Source organism: Hemiscyllium ocellatum, chromosome 16 (genome assembly GCF_020745735.1).
Source record: "Hemiscyllium ocellatum isolate sHemOce1 chromosome 16, sHemOce1.pat.X.cur, whole genome shotgun sequence".
In the NCBI taxonomy this organism is placed as follows: domain Eukaryota; kingdom Metazoa; phylum Chordata; class Chondrichthyes; order Orectolobiformes; family Hemiscylliidae; genus Hemiscyllium; species Hemiscyllium ocellatum.
The window spans coordinates 17,234,418-17,251,846 of record NC_083416.1 but is presented as its reverse complement, the minus strand read 5'-3'; the positions used below and the strand labels follow the sequence as shown (position 1 = coordinate 17,251,846).

The window sequence follows — 17,429 nt, the reverse complement described above, 5'->3', positions numbered from 1 at the left end:
AGTAATGGGAGTCGAGAGAAAGAGATGAGAGAATAGGTGTTCATGGTCGTACAGTCATAGAAGTCAATAACGCAGAAAAAGAGCATTCAGCCCATTGAATGTTTTTAACCTATGTCCAATCACATAACTATTCTAATCCTATTTTCCACCACTTAGCTCATAGTCTTGTATGCCTTGGCATTACAAGTACACATCAAAATACTACTTAAATGCCATGTGGGTTTCTATCCCTATCACATTTAGAGGCAATGAGTTTCAGATTCCCACAGTAACCTCAGAGAAAAGATTTTCCTCACATCACCTTTAAAACTTCTGCCTCTTCCTCTAAATCTGTGCTGCAGTCAATGATTCCTCCGCAAGGGAATGTTTCTTCCTGTTTGACCAATCTATGGCCCTCAATTTTATACATCCTAATTATGTTCCCCCTTTAGTCTTCTCTGCTCCAAGGAAATTAATCCCAGTCTATCCAATTTCTCTTCATAATTAAAACTGTCTGCCAGACATGAACAAGTTAAATCTCTTCTCCACCATCTCCCATAATTAGATTCCCGAACTGTATGCAATGCTCTAGCAGGCACCTAACCCATGTATCCAGTATTACCTCCCTGATCTTAAACTCTATGGAGTTTAACTCAAAGTATTCCCTAGCATTAAGTTACACACTCACTCTTCTAATGAAGGCAAACATACAACATATCTTCTTAACCACTTACCTGTCCTGCTACCTTACATAAGGGACTAGTAGGTATGCACACTAATGCACTCTGATCCTTGGTGCTTTCCAGGGATCTACCATTCATTATGTATTCCCTTACTTTGTCCTGCTCAAATCTGTCAACTCACACAGATTGAATTCTATTTGATATGGCTGAGCCTGTGTGACTAGTCTATCCATGCCATCCTATAATCTAAAGCCTCCTTGCTATTTACCTGGCTACCAATTTTTTTTAATACTGTATTTGCAAACTTATTGATCAACTATCCTTTATTTGGATCTACACCATTTATATATTCCAGAGACAGAGACATTGGCGGAGGAGGGCAGTGGGACTGGTGAATGGGCATTCAGAGACCTTAGGGAATGGACCTTGGGGAGACTGGGGAGATTAGAGACATGAGAGAATGCAAGATCAGAGATAGAAAATGGGAGTTCAGAGAGAGGGACTTGGGCGCAGGAAGGTGAAGGCTTGGAGACTCGCATTTCTTAGGAGAAAGTGAGGACTGCAGATGCTGGAGACCAGAGTTGAAAAATGTGATGCTGGAAAAACACAGCAGGCCAGGCAGCATCCAAGGAGCAGGAGAATCGACATTTCGGGTATTTCTGAAGAAGGGCTTATGCCCGAAATGTCGATTCTCCTGTTCCTCGAATGCTGCCTGGCCTGCTGTGTTTTTCCAGCACCACATTTTTCAATTCGCATTTCTTCTCAAGTGAACTCAAATTCTCAAAACTGCTTAGTAAGATTTGAATAATTGTACACTGGATTATTTCCTCAGGCCTCTAGAGTCCTCATTCAGTAAGTGTCACAACCATACTCAAAGGTGATTCTTAAAAAAAAAATTTTTTTTTCCATTTCTTCACATTCTATGTCACCAACATTTTCTCCTCCTTCATGATCGTATTGATTTTTGTTGAGTACTTTTTCACAATGCAAAATGGAAAGCAGGTCCTTGTGATTAATACAACATCTGAAGATGTGTTTCATTCACACTCTATCTCGAGGAAAATAATTGTAAAGTTGCCCAAGTTTTTCAGCCTCCAGGATAATCGCCTTTTAATATTTTTATTCTGTTTAGGTGTTGGCGAAGCCCTTAAACTTTCAGGACCAAACACAACACAGTCTGGTGATGCATCTTCTCAAACTTGTGCTGAACTGCCTCAGCTTTGACTTCATTGGGAATTCAACTGATGAATCTACAGATGATCTTTGTACTGTGCAAATTCCAACTAACTGGAGGGCAGGTAAGATGGGACAAATGGAAAAAATGGCAAGATCTATCTCATATATTTAAATTGCATTAAGAACCAAATAAAGAAAAGTGTTGATGGAACTGGCAGCGTCTGTGGAGAGAGAAACAACGTTAACATTTTATTCAAATGTGATGTCTGTAGTCATGAAATGAAGTAGAAATGTAATGGGTTTTGTGCTGCAAGGAAGAAGAATAGAATAAACGATCAGGAGAAGTTAGAGAATGGGAGAATTTTTAAAAATTGATTTATCGGACACGAAAATTTATTGCCCAAACCTCAGTGCCCTTGAGAAGAAGGTAGTGTGCTGCCTTCTTGAACCGATGTAGACTGGTGTGCTTTAGGTAGACTCAAGATACGGTTATAGACAGAATTCCAGAATTTTGACCCAGCAATGCTGAAGGAACAGCAATTGCATTTCCAGGATGGTGAGTGGCTTGAGAGGAATTTGTAGGTAATGGTGTTCCCTTGTACCTGCTGCCCTTGTCCTTCTAGTTGGAATCAGTCATGGGTTTGGAAGGTGCTGTCTCAGTATCTTTGCTGATTTTCTGCAGTGTATCTTATAGGTGGTGCACACTGCTGCAGGAGAGTGTAGGGAGTGGATGTTTATGGATATGGCACCATTTAAGCTGGTGGCTTTGTCTTGGATGATGTCCAGTTTCTTGAAAGTTGTTGGAGCTACACTCTTCCAGGCAATCCAGGAGTATTCCATCACACTCTTGATTTGTGCCTTGTAGATCATTAGATAGGCTTTGGGGAGTTAGAATGTACATTACTTGTTGCAGAATGCCCAGCCTCTGATCTGCCCTTGTAATGACTCTTTATATGGCGAGACCAGTTCAGTTTCTGGTCAGTGCTTGCCCCAGATTGTTGATGGTGGTAACGCCATTTAATATCAAGGGTCAATGATTAGCTTGTCTCTTTTGGTAATGATCATTGCTTGCCATGAATGTTACATACCACTTTTCAGCCTGTGCTTTGATATTGTCTTGGTCTTGATTCATTTGAATATGAAATGCTTCAGTATCTGAGGAGTGGCAAATAATATTGAGCTTTGTGTAATCATTGGTAAGCATTCCCATTTCTGACCTTATGATGGAGGGAAGGTCAGTGATGAAGCAACAGCAGGCCTTGGGCGCTACCCTGCGGAATACCTGCAGCGATGTCCTGAAGCTGAGATGACTGACCTCCAACAATCACAACCATCCTCCTGTGTGCCAGGTATGACACGAACCAGTGCAGAGTTTCTCCATCTTCCTATTGATCTCAGACTATTAAGGCTTCTTCATGCCACACAAATGCAGCTTTGATGTCAAGGCTGTCCCTTTTGTTTCATCTCTGGAAATAAGATCTTTTGTCCAAGGTTGTGATGTGGTCAGGAGTTGAGTGGTACTAGCAAAATCCAAATTGGGCATCACTGAGCATGTTGTTGCTGAGCAGGGGCTGTTTGATATCACTGTTGATAACACCTTCCATCACTTTACTGACGATTGAGAGTAAACTGATGGATCGGTGTTTGCCTCAGTTGAGTTTGTCCTTTGTTTTTTTGTATAGTTACCTGCACAAATTTCCACATTATCAGATAGATGCCAGTGTTGTCGCTGTACTGGAAGAGCTTGGCTAGGGAAGCAGCAAGTCTTAGAACACAGGTTTTCAGTATTATTGTAGAAATTTTGTCAAGGCCCATAGTTCTTGCAGTATCCCGTGTCTCCAAACTGTTTCTTGATATAATGTGGAATTAATAGATTTGGCTGAAGGCATAGATTTATGATAAGAAGGATCAAAGGAGGTGTACGAAAACCTTTTTCACCCAGAAGCTGTTGGGAATCTAGAACTCATTGCTGTGAGGGTGATGGAGGCGAATCCCTCATGGCATTTAACACTCACTAGTATCCATACATACAGATGAGGAAGATCTGGTCCAATATATCCATCCTCGGACAAACCCATCAGAGACATGCATGAGAATTCCTAGAAGCCTGGCATTCCAATGGAATTCTATCAACAAACACATTGACTTGGGTCCCATTTACCATCCCATGATAAAAAACAAACAGGAAATAACATCACCAACCCAAGGAAACCCAAACAAATAAATAGAAAGTGGGCTAGACCACTAGTGCATCGTCCGGAGGCTCACTGAAGATGTTACCTAGTATTGTGACAAAATGTCTGAAAACGAACCTTCAAGCACTGTGAGCAAACCTACATCCATTTTTATGTTTGCGATGCCAAGACATACAATACTATGGGCCAAGTGCTGAAAAGTGACATCAAAATGTTTAGGTGGTTGATTTTTGAGTGACGTGGGCATGATGGGCCGAAGGCCTTTTTCTGTGCTTTAGATCACTATGATTCTAATGGAGGAGGTAGTTCATTGTACGAGTCCAAGAAACTGTGAAATACTTAATACAAGGACAAATTATTGTTCCCCAAGCTTGCATTGAGTTTCACCCAGACACTGCAAAAGTCAGCAATGTGAATATGGGTTCTGGAATGTTGCAGCAGATTGAGGATAGAAAGGCAAACATGAGAGCAAAGAAGTGAATTAAGATGTGCAGAAACAGGAAGGTTGGGGTCATGTTTGTGGGCTGAATGATGTGTCACCCATTCTAAATATTGTCTCTACTGTGTAGAGAAGATTGCAGTTGAGCAGTGAATGTAGTTGGCTGAACCTGGAAGGAGTGTTTGAGTGTTAAAAGGTGCTGAAGGAGGTGGTAAAAGGGCTGGTACTTGCACCTCTATCCTTGAATGGAAAGGTGCTATAGGATATTGAGCTGGGTTATGGAGGATTGAACATAGGTTTTGCAGAGGGAACGGTTTCTTTCGAATGTTGTTGGAGGAGAATATGCGTTTGGTGGTGGAACACCTCTATTTCAGTCTCCTTTTAATTCTCTTGTTCTGATTCTGATGAGGGGAATATACTGGTAATCTAGCTCCATTACCACAGCCATCGTACCTTTGGTTTAAATGTGCAATTACTAAAATACTGAATTGCTTCCCTTGTATACTACTATTAAGAATAGAAGACTGTTTCATCAGACTTCAACAAATTGAAAAATAATCAATTTATTCTCAATAAAACATATTCCTAAAAGTTTTGAAAAAGTTGGTTAAGAACTAAGGTACAATCCAGACTTGAATGATGTTCCTGTAGTCTCTCACAAACACATTTCACAAATCACAAATGGGCAATAAACTCTGTAGATGTGGTATTTTAAGAGATCACTAAAAGAAAAACAAATACTCTAACTGACAAATGTTCTGCAAAATAAAAGATCATGTTTCATATATCCTCTTAGAATCTGTGATTCTTGTGAAGAAAGTCCAACCTTTGCCAGCCATAGCATGTCAGGCTTTAGTTTGGATGGAAATACAGTTAGATGCAGGCTTTTAGCGTAGCATTTTCAGGGTTGGCAAAAGGTAGTCAAAACTGAGATGAGAAGAAATTTCCACACCTTGAGAGGAACATAGAAAATTGCAACCAGAAAATAATTCAGCCCTTCGAGCCTGCTGTGCTATTCAGTATGTTTGTAGCTGATCATCCAACTCAGTGCTGTCTTCCTGTTTTCTCCTCATAGCCTTTGACCCCTATAGCTTTAGGAACTATATCTGTCGCATTCTTGAATAGCTTTCCATGTTTCGGCTTCATCTGCATTCTGTGGGAGAGAATTTCACACACTCATTGTCCTCTGGGTGAAGATGTTTTTCCTCTCATTAGTACTAAATGGCCTACCCTGCATCCTTAAACTATAACCCCTGGTTCTGGTTTCTCCAGTCATCCACAATCTTTGTTGCATTTATCCTGTCTAATCCTGTTGCATTTTATAAGTTTCAACTCTCAAATACAAACATTGATGTACAATTAAATCATATATACAATAGTCATAATTTAACAAAGAAAAGAGAAAGAAAGAAAACAAAAAAAGAAAAAAAAGAAACGAAAAAAGAAAGGAAAGAAAAACTCAACTTTCTACTAATCTAACCTATAACTAACCAGAGTGTGTACCTAAGTCTCTTACATGCTCGGAATGTATAAACATCAAATATAATAAAACCCGTATTCGCGCAGGATTCCTCTCCCAAGGGGCCCCGGAGCAGCCCGGTCTGAAATCTTCACTAAATAAAAGCCCTTGTTAGGATAGCCGAAATATCTGCATTTCTATAATTCAAAAAGGGCTGCCATATTTTATAAAATAATTCAGTCTTTCGGTGCACCATATTTGTGAGGAAGTCAAGGGGGATATATTCCATAATTAATCTGTGCCAATTTGAAAGTCCAGGGGGGCCCTCAGCCACCCAGTTCACCAAAATATTTTTCCTTGCACAGAAAGAGAGAATAGAAAATAGTCTCTTCCCATGCATATCCAGAGATGAGAGGTTCGAAAAGCCCAAAAGGAGAGATACAGGTTCCACCCTAATTTCCGTTCCTAAAATTTCTGTCAGGGTATTTGCCACTTTAGTCCAGTATCTGCGGATTTTCTGACAAGTCCACAGACAATGTACAAGAGTACCCACCTCTATTTTGCATTTGGGACACATTGGAGATGCTCCTGCCTTAAATTTTGCCAGTCGAGCCGGAGCTATATGGGCCCTATGAAGTATCTTTAGTTGGATAGCCTGAGTTCTGTTACAGATAGCAATTCTTCTAGCATTTTCCCAAATGTCATTCCACATATCCTCAGAGATTTCTAGCCCCAAGTCCTGCTCCCATGTTTTAAGCAGGTCATCCATGTCTCCTGAGACTCCATCATGTAGCAAATGGTATATAATACTAACGGAGGATGCCCCCGCTGGTCGTAAGACATTACGTTCTCTGTCTGATTTATAAAGACTATCTATTAATGTAGTCTTCCTCTGTATATAATCTCGAACTTGGAAGTATCGAAAGAGATCCCCATTAGGTATTCCGAATTTCAGACGCAGCTGCTCAAAGGACATCAGGATCCCATCTTTAAATAGGTCCCCTAAGCATGAGATGCCCCTGGATCTCCAGAGTTTAAAGGTGGCATCTGTAATCCCCGGTTGGAATCCCCATGCGCCTACTATTGGTGCATGGGGGGGATGTTTTATGTGAGTTACCCTCATTTTGCCGCATTATATTCCAGGCCTTAATTGTGTTTAATATTATGGGATTTTTACAGTGGTCTGTAATGATTTTCCTCTTATCTGAAAATAAAAGGTTAATAAGTGGGTATTTTACTTGGGAGGCTTCGATATCCAGCCAAATTGATTGTGGATCAGATGAAACCCAATCAGCTATGTAACTTAGTAGGGAGCTTAACTGATATTTCCTAAAGTCTGGGAAGTCCAGTCCTCCCCTTGCCTGTGGAAGCTGTAGCTTCTTCAGCTTAATAAGGGGCCGTCTATGGTTCCAAATAAAGGAGCCCAACCAGCCATATAATTTACGTAGGGCTAGCCTTGGCAGCATCAGCGGGAGCATTCTCATAGGATATAAGAGACGGGGCAGAACATTCATTTTAATTAATGCTATTCTCCCTAGCCAGGAAATCGGAAGGTCTCTCCATCGCTGGAGGTCCTGCCTTATCCTTTCCATTAATTGTACAAAATTAGCCCTATACAGCTGATCAAATACTGGCGTGATAAAAATACCTAAATATAAGAAGCCCTCCAGGGACCAACGGAAGGGAAAAGGGGATCCGTCCATTAAGTGGGGTATCATAGCCAGACCACCCATTGGCATGGCTTCCGATTTTGAAAAATTAATTTTATAGCCTGAGAATGCACTAAATGTATTAATAACTTGAATTAGACGAGGCACTGACATTAAAGGATTACTGAGAAATAAGAGAACGTCACCTGCATAGAGGGTAATTTTGTGTTTACCTGTACCAATCCTCGGGGCCGTTATATTAGGATCAGTCCGGATGGCTTCTGCTAATGGTTCGATTATCAGTGTAAACAACAATGGTGAGAGAGGACATCCTTGACGGCAGCCCCTACCCACACTGAAGCCATCCGATCTTAACCCATTAGTAATAACAGCTGCTTTAGGGTCATTATACAATGTTGAAACCCATTTGGTAAACACCAGTCCAACGCCAAACCTTTCCAATGTGTAAAATAAATATGACCATTCAACCCTATCAAATGCCTTTTCCGCATCCAATGAAATTACTACTCCTGGTATCTTTCCCTGATGACAGGCTTGGATCATATTCAAGACCCTTCTGATATTATTGGATGATCTGCGGCCCTTAATAAATCCCGTCTGGTCCTCCTTTATAATATATGGCAGTACCCTTTCTAGTCTTAGTGCTAACATTTTTGAGAGAATTTTAAAGTCTACATTTAGTAAGGATATTGGTCTGTAAGATGCACAATCTTCTGGGTCTTTTCCTTTTTTGAGGATAAGAGAAATATTTGCTTCTTTCAGCGTGGGCGGGAGACAGACCTGACTATGCGCAAAATTATACATATCCATAAGTGGGTCAACCAATATTCCTGTAAATTCTTTATAGAATTCAGCTTGAAAACCATCCGGGCCCGGTGCTTTTCCGCTCTGAAGTTGCCTAATTGCCTCAAGTATTTCTTGAACTGTTAAAGGGGTATTTAGGGCCGACACCTGTTCCGGAGTCAGGCCCGGGAAGGTCAAATTTTTAAAAAATGACTGCATCCTCCTAATCCTATCTTCACAATCCTGCGATCTATAAAGTTCAGAATAAAATTCTTTAAAGGTCGCATTGATCTTTTTATGATCATGAGTCAGGGTACCTGTACTTTCCTTGATGGTCAGAATAGTTTGAGGGGCTTTCTTTTTCTTTGCAAGAAATGCTAAGTATCTACCCGGTTTGTCGCCATATTCATATAATCTTTGTTTCGCAAATAATATTTCCCTTTTAGCCATTTGAGTAAGCGCGGTGTTTAAAGCTGTCCTAAGAGCTGTAATCCTCTGCAATTTTGTGATAGAAGGTCTATCAGCGTATGCTGTTTCGGCTGCTTTTAGGCGAGCTTCGAGCAGACGCTGTTGCTCTCCGTTCATTTTCCTCTGGGTCGCTGAATAGGAGATGATCAAACCTCGTGCATAAGCTTTGATGGTCTCCCACATCATTGACGGATTGCTAGCCGTACCAGTATTAATTTCTAAAAAAGTTTTAAGTTCTTGGGAGAAGTACTTTAAAAATTTGCTATCTTTTATCAGGAAGGGGTCCATACGCCAATGCCGAGCAGATGTCCCATTGTTCTTTACCTTAGTTTCCATGTATACAGCGGCATGGTCAGAGATTGCTATAGTACCTATTTTACAGGTTGCTATAGAGTTTAGAAAAATCGATGGGGCAAAAAACATATCAATTCTTGTGTGACATTTATGTGGATTAGAGTAGAAAGAAAAATCTCTACCCTGTGGATGGAGACATCTCCATACATCTACCAATCCTAATTCTTTATTCAGGTCCGCCAGTTGTCTAGATCTGGGAGATACTCCAGCGGCACTCTTGGGAATCCTGTCTATTTCCGGATCCATAATACAATTAAAGTCTCCCCCTATAATTGTATGACGGGCACCAAAGGCCATCAGTTTTGAAAAAGCTTCCGTTATGAATTTAAAGGGGTGTGCCGGGGGGCAGTATACATTTAAGATCCCATATTCCTCTCCATTTATGAGGGCTTTAATCAAAATATATCGTCCAGATTCGTCTTTTATCTGATTTAGAATTTTCAAAGGGAAGTTCTTCCGGACAAGGATAACGACTCCCCTGCTTTTTGAATTAAAAGAGGAAAAAAAGGCCTGATCAAATCCGCCCTGTCGTAATTTTAAGTGTTCTTTATCCGACAGGTGTGTCTCCTGTAGGAGAGCTATATCAACTCTCTCCTTCTTAAGATTTGATAATATTTTCTTCCTTTTAACTGGCGAATTACTCCCCCTGACATTCCAGGTGCACCACTTAACCGACTGTTCAGCCATAATCATCTGGACAGATCTGAGACCCCTCGGGAGGGGAAACCCTATCTAGAACATCCCGAGCATGGAGCATACAAGATTTACAAAAGTAAAGACTCTCTGATACACTCAAAACAATATAACAAAAAACTCTTTCTAAGTATAAAAAATATAAAACATTCCGAACTGGAGATTTTCTCCCTTGTTTCCAGGGAGCGTCACTTCCTCTCCCACAGTCCATCTTACCCTCTTCCAACCAGTGCCCCACCCTTGACCCAGGTGTTCCTCAATAAAATGAGAATTCAAATATAATATAAAGCTAGAGTTAACAGTGAACACCCCACCCCCACCCACAACAACATCTAAATATATTTGGGAATATTAATACCATATATAACTATAAGATTACAATCTCAACATGTAATACTTAAATATAATACCACAAAATAACAGGGGAAAGAAAAACAACCCCGCTCCTAAAAACAGAAGTAAAATAGAATAAGGTAACCACCTCTCCCCATCAACATTAACCAAACGCCCCAACATATATATATATACATACACACATAGGGGGAAAGATAAGAAAAGATGAAGGGATGTAAACCAAAATAATGGGAAAGGCAGACCAGCGTCCACAATCTCTTACAGTTTATTTAAGAGAGTCCAAGAATTCCTTAGCCTTCTCCGGTGATCCGAAGTTATATATGGATCCTTCGTGGCTAAGGCGTAGCTTCGCTGGATATCGTAAGGAGTACTGGATATTTAAGTCCCTTAAACGCTTCTTCGCCTCATCGAATGCCTTCCTCTTTCGGACCAAAGCTGGGGAGAAGTCCTGGAACAGCATGATCCTGGATCCTTTGTGGGTCATAGCTTGGGGATCTTTTCCCAGATTTCTTGAGGCTTCCAGGAGCATCTGCCTCTCCCTATAGCTCTGCAGCTGGAACAGGACCGGGCGTGGGCGCTGGGTTGAACCGGGTCCACGTACTGCGACCCGGTAGGCCCATTCTACCCTTACCTGGCCTGATCCAGTATGCAGATTTAAAAGTTGTGGCAGCCAATGCTCTAAGAATACTGTCAGCTGACCTCCCTCTTCCTGCTCGGGCAGGCCCAACAACCGAATATTTTTTCTACGACATCGATTTTCGAGGTCATCAATGTGGTTTTCTAGGTTCTGGACTCGATTCTCGAGAAAACGGATGTGGTCGGCTGTTGATTTTATCCCAGTCTCTGAGGCTGCGGCCTTCGACTCCACCTCTCTGACTCGGTACTCCAATTCCTGAATGTCTCTGCCCTGCTTCTGCAGCTCGGCTGATAGTGCTTCTCTGCTCTGCCGAGACTCATTGATAAAAGCATCAATCTTCGCCTCCCACCTGGCAAACATCTCCTCAAAGCTCATCTTCATTGGTAAATCTCCTGAAGTAGCTGAAGACACCTTTGTTGCAGCTGAAGAGGGAGAGGGTGGGGGAGGGGTCCCTGCTTTCTTAGAGCCGCCTGTCCCCTTCCCTTTACTCATTTTCCAGCTAGTATTAGACTATTTAAATGTACTAATAGGTAACTATTTAAGGTTAACAACTATTATAAATGGTTTAGTGAGTGTGGTGGGGGTGGATAGCCCACTTTTCCCAAGTTTTGGGTAGAGCACTGTGGACTCAGTCTTGCTGGGTCGCCGCCATCTTGGATCCCCCCCTCTTCATTGTTTTAAACTTCACTGAATAATGTGCTAACTGATCCATAGAACATAGAAAGATACAGCGCAGGACAGGCCCTTCGGCCCTCGATGTTGCGCCGATCCAAGCCCACCTAACCTACACTAGCCCACTTTCCTCCATATGCCTATCCAATGCCCGTTTAAATGCCCATAAAGAGGGAGAGTCCACCACTGTTACTGGCAGGGCATTCCATGAACTCACAACTCGCTGAGTAAAGAATCTACCCCTAACATCAGTCCTACACCTACCACCCCTTAATTTAAAGCTATGCCCCCTCGTAATAGCTGACTCCATACGTGGAAAAAGGTTCTCATTGTCAACCCTATCTAAACCCCCAATCATCTTGTACACCTCTATCAAGTCACCCCTAAACCTTCTTTTCTCCAATGAAAACAGCCCCAAAAGTATCAGCCTTTCCTCATACGATCGTCCTACCATACCAGGCAACATCCTGGTAAACCTCCTTTGCACCCGTTCCAGTGCCTCCACATCCTTCCTATAGTATGGCGACCATAACTGCACACAATACTCCAGATGCGGCCGCACCAGAGTCCTATACAACTGCAACATGACCTCAGGATTCCGGAACTCAATTCCTCTACCAATAAAAGCCAGTCCGCCATATGCTTTCTTCACAGCACTATTTACCTGGGTGGCAACTTGCAGAGATCTGTGTACATGGACACCAAGATCCCTCTGCTCATCCACACTACCCAAGTATCCGACCATTAGCCCAGTACCCCATCTTCTTGTTAATCTTACCAAAGTGGATCACTTCACACTTAGCTACACTGAACTCCATTTGCCACCTTTCTGCCCAGCTCTGCAGCTTATCTATATCCCGCTGTAACCTGCCACATCCTTCCTCACTGTCAACAACTCCACCGACTTTCGTATCATCCGCAAACTTGCTCACCCAATCTTCTAGCCCCTCCTCCAGGTCATTTATAAAAATGACAAACAGCAATGGTCCCAAAACAGATCCTTGCAGAACACCGCTGGTAACTGCACTCCAAGATGAACCTTTACCATCAACTACTACCCTCTGTCTTCTTCCAGCCAGCCAATTCCTAATCCAAACCTCCAACTCACCCTCAATGCCATATCTCCGTATTTTTTGCAGTAGCCTACCATGGGGAACCTTATCAAATGCCTTACTAAAATCCATATACACCACATCTACTGCTTTACCCTCGTCCACCTCCTTAGTTACCTTCTCAAAGAATTCAATAAGGTTTGTGAGGCACGACCTGCCCTTCACAAAACCATGCTGACTATCCTTGATCATATCATTCCTATCCAGATGTTCATAAATCCTATCCCTTACAATTCTCTCTAAGACTTTGCCCACAACAGAGGTAAGACTCACCGGCCGATAGTTACTAAGGTTATCCCTACTCCCCTTCTTGAACAAGGGAACCACATTTGCTATCCTCCAGTCTTCTGGCACTATTCCTGTAGACAACGAGGGCATTAAAGTCAAGGCCAATGGCTCTGCAATCTCCTCCCTTGCTTCCCAGAGAATCCTAGGATAAATGCCAACAGGCCCAGGGGACTTATCAATATTCACCCTTTCCAGAATTTCCAACACCTCTTCCCTACATATCTCAAAGCCATCCATTCTAATTAAGTGTGACTCAATCTTCACATCCGCAACAATGTCCTGTTCCTGAGTAAATACTGACGAAAAGTATTCATTCAGTGTCTCCCCAATTTCTTCAGCCTCCACACGCAACTTCGCACTTCTATCCTTGACTGGACCTATTCCTACCCTAGTCATTCTTTTATTCCTGACATACCTTTAGAAAGCCTTTGGGTTTTCCCTAATCTTACCAACCAAGGACTTTTCATGTCCCCTCCTTGCTGCTCTTAGCTCTCTCTTTAGATCCTTCCTGGCTACCTTATAACTCTCAATCGCCCCAATCGAACCTTCACGCCTCATCTTTACATAGGCCGCCCTCTTCCCTTTAACACGGGATTCCAATTCCTTATTAAACCACGGCTCCCTCACACGACCCTTTCCTCCCTGCCTGACAGGTACATACTTATCAAGGACACTCAATAGTTGCTCCTTGAACAAGCTCCACATATCGATTGCACCCTTTCCTTGAAACCTACTTTTCCAAGCCACACATCTTAAGTCATGCCTCACTGCATCATAATTTCCCTGCCCCCAGCTATAACTCTTGCCCTGTTGTGCACACTTATCCCTCTCCATCACTAAAGTAAAAATCACCGAATTGTGGTCACTGTCCCCAAAGTGCTCACCTACCTCCAATTCTGGTTCATTACCCAGAACCAAATCCAGTATGGCCTCACCTCTTGTTGGCCTGTCTACATATTGTGTCAGGAAACCCTCCTGCACACATTGGACAAACACCGACCCATCTAACGTACTCGAGCTATAGCTTCCCCAGTCAATATCTGGAAAGTTAAAGTCCCCCATAACAACCACCCTATTACTTTCACTCTTCTCCTGAATCATCCTCGCAATCCTTTCTTCTACATCTCTAGGACTATTAGGAGGCCTATAGAAAACTCCTAACAGGGTGACCTCACCTTTCCTATTTCTAAGCTCAGCCCAAACTACCTCAGATGGCGAGTCTTCATCCGTCGTCCTTTCCACTGCTGTAATACTATCTTTGACAAGCAAGGCCACACCTCCCCCTCTTTTACCCCCACCTCTGACCCTACTAAAACATTTAAACCCTGGAACTTGCAACAACCAATCCTGTCCCTGTTCTACCCATGTCTCTGTAATAGCCACAACATCGAACTCCCAGGTACTAAACCACGCTGTAAGTTCACCTACCTTATTTCGTATACTTCTCGCATTGAAGTATACACACTTCAAGCCACCTTCCTGTTTACAGGCATCCTCCTTCGAGATTGATGCCATGTTCCTAACCTCCCTACACTCCAGGGCCTGCACCCTAAAGCTACAGTCTAGGTTCCCATGCCCCTGCGGAATTAGTTTAAACCCCCCGAAAGAACACTCGCAAACCTCCCCCCAAGGATACTGGTGCCCCTCATGTTCAGGTGTAGACCATCCTGTTTATAGAGGTCCTACCTTCCCCAGAAAGAACCCCAGTTATCCAGAAACTGGAATCCCTCCCTCCTGCACCATTCCTGTACCATGCATTTAACTGCTCTCTCTCCCTATTCCTCGACTCTCTATCACGTGGCACGGGTAACAAACCAGAGACAACAACTCTGTTTGTTCTAACTCTAGCTTCCAACCTAGCTCCCTGAAAGCCTGCCTAACATCCTCATCCCTCTTCCTACCTTTGTCTTTGGTGCCAATGTGGACCACGACTTCGGGCTGCTCCCCCTCCCCCTTAAGGACCCGGAAAACACGATCAGAGACATCACGTACCCTTGCACCTGGGAGGCAACGTACCAATCGTGAGTCTCTCTTACCCCCACAAAACCGCCTATCTGTGCCCCGAACTATCGAGTCTCCAATAACTGTTGCTCTGCTCTTCTCCACCCTTCCCTTCTGAGCAACGGGGATAGGCTCCGTGCCAGAGGCCTGAACCCCATTGCTTCCCCCTGGTAAGTCGTTCCCCCCCCCCACAAGTATCCAAAACGGTAGACTTGTTCTTGAGGGGAACGGCCGCAGGGGGTGTCTGCAATGGCTGCTTCCTCCCAGTCCCTCTCACTGTCACCCATCTGTCTGCCATCTTTGGAGTTACTACTTCCCTAAAGCTCCGATCTATGACCCCCTCTGCCTCCCGAATGATCCTAAGTTCATCCAACTCCAGCTCCAGTTCCCTAACTTGGAGGAGCTGGAGATGGGTGCACTTCCTCCAAGTGTAATCAGCAGGGACGACCATGGCATCCCTCACCTCAAACATGTTGCAAGAGGAACATTGCACTGCCTTCACTGCCATCCCTCTAAAAGTAACCTTGAAAAAAAAAACTAGGTCTAAACACGAGAATAAGCAAAATGCAGCGCTTACCTTCTTACCACAACGGGTCTTATTATTAGGTTAGAGGAGGAGGGCGGGTGGGAGGCTCTACCTTTGTAGTGCCTCGGGTTGCTCTCTTGCGTGCCTTTATAGGGAAAAAAAAACAACTTACCTAGGTAAGCTTGCGCTACACCAGCTTCCGGGTCCGCTCTGCGCTTTTTAAAAAAAACTTTCAAGTTTAAACCGTTAAACAAACGTCACCGATCCTTCAAGCAGCCATTGCCAAACAGCCCTTACCTGCTCTCTTCATTCTGCCATTCCAGGAATTGGTATGATAATCATTTGTTGCATTTCCTCCATCGCCAAAGCATCCTTCCTCAGCTAAGGAGACTAAAACTGTACACAACTACCATAGGGTCTCCAATGGCCTGAACAATTGCAGCAAATTCCTGCTTCTGTACTAGATTCCTCCCATTATGAATGCCAATATATCATTTGTTGTCTTCACCATTTGCTGCTCTTGCATGCTTACTTTCAGCAACTGGTGTATAAGAACATCCAGGCCTCATTGTACCTCCTCCTGGGCCCCTCCTTGTATCTCCTCCTTTCCAAAACAATTGTCATTCAGGTAATAATCTACCTTTCTGCTTTTGCTTACAAAGTGAATAACCTCAAATTTATCCCCATATTCTTCATTTCATACATTTGCCAACTCACCCAACTTGTCCATATCACACTGAAGGATCTTTGCATCCTCTTCAGAATTCACTCTCCCACTCAGTTTTGTGTTGTCTGTGAATTTTGAAATATTACTTTTAATCCCCTCATCCAAATAGTGAATATATATTATGAATAGCAGAGATCCAAACACTGACCTTTGCTGTAACCTACTAATCAGTAGCTGCCACTCAGAAAAGACCCATTTATTCCTATTCTCTTTTTTCCCTTGTCTGCCAACCAGTTCTCTAGTGAAGTCAGTACATTACACCCAATCCCATGCAATTTCGTTTTGCAAGGTAATCTCTTAAAAAGGACCTTGTTGAAAGCCTTCTGACTTTCTAAGTAGACCACATCAATGGGGACCCCCTTATCAACTGTATGAGTGACATTCCCAAAAATGTACAGTAGATTTATCAAACATGATTTCCTTTTCACAAATCCATACTGAGTCTGTCCCATCCTGTTAGCTGTTTTTCAGGCGCTGTGCTATTAAATCTTTTATAATGGACTTGAGCATTTTCCTCAACGCAAATGATAGGTTAACTAGTCTATAATTCCATTTTGTCTCTTCCTTTTTTGAATAGCGGTGTTATGTTAGCTACCTTCCAATCCATAGGAGCTGTTCCAGAATCTATAGATACTGACCTTGAAAACCAGTATTTGAGGGGGTTTATTGGGCTATGCGGATCTTTCAATTTCCCCAACACCAATTTCCTTCAGATCTTTTCTCTGACTAGACTGTGTTCTTCAACATTTTGGGGATGCTATTTGTACCCTCATTTTGGTCCCGTCTTCACAAAAATGTATTTAGTTGGTCTGCCATCTCTCTCTTCCCCATTTCATCTTCCCCTTTTTCTGACTGTAAGGGACCTATATTTGTCTTCACTATGCTTTTTCACTTCACTAATTTTACAATTAGTTTCTGTTTTACCTGCAAGTTCATTCTCTTATTCTATTTTCCCCTCTGAACCTTTTGTCTTGGTTTGCTGAAGTTTAAATTCACTCTACTTCTTGGCTTTGGTGCATTTTCTGGCCAATTTTTATTCTGCTTCCTTGGATCTAATACTATTCCTAATTTCATTTGTTAGCCATGGTCTGGTCACCTTTCCCATTTTATTTTTGTGCCAGTAGGAAAGAACAATCCCTGCAGTTTCTCCATGTGCTCTTTAAATGTCGGCTATTGATCTTTTGATCAGTCATTGCCTGTCCGTGCCTTTAAA

General features: G+C 42.7%; 1 protein-coding gene across 1 annotated transcript in view; it reads left to right on the top strand.

Moving 5' to 3' along the window:
• Nucleotides 1-17,429, top strand: part of LOC132823541 (ran-binding protein 17-like) — a 955,175-nt gene that overhangs the window by 156,383 nt on the left and 781,363 nt on the right. Inside the window, exon 7 of the mRNA XM_060837486.1 lies at nt 1,795-1,960. Coding sequence (XP_060693469.1) covers nt 1,795-1,960 — 166 coding nt within the window. The remainder of the gene's footprint in view (nt 1-1,794; nt 1,961-17,429) is intronic.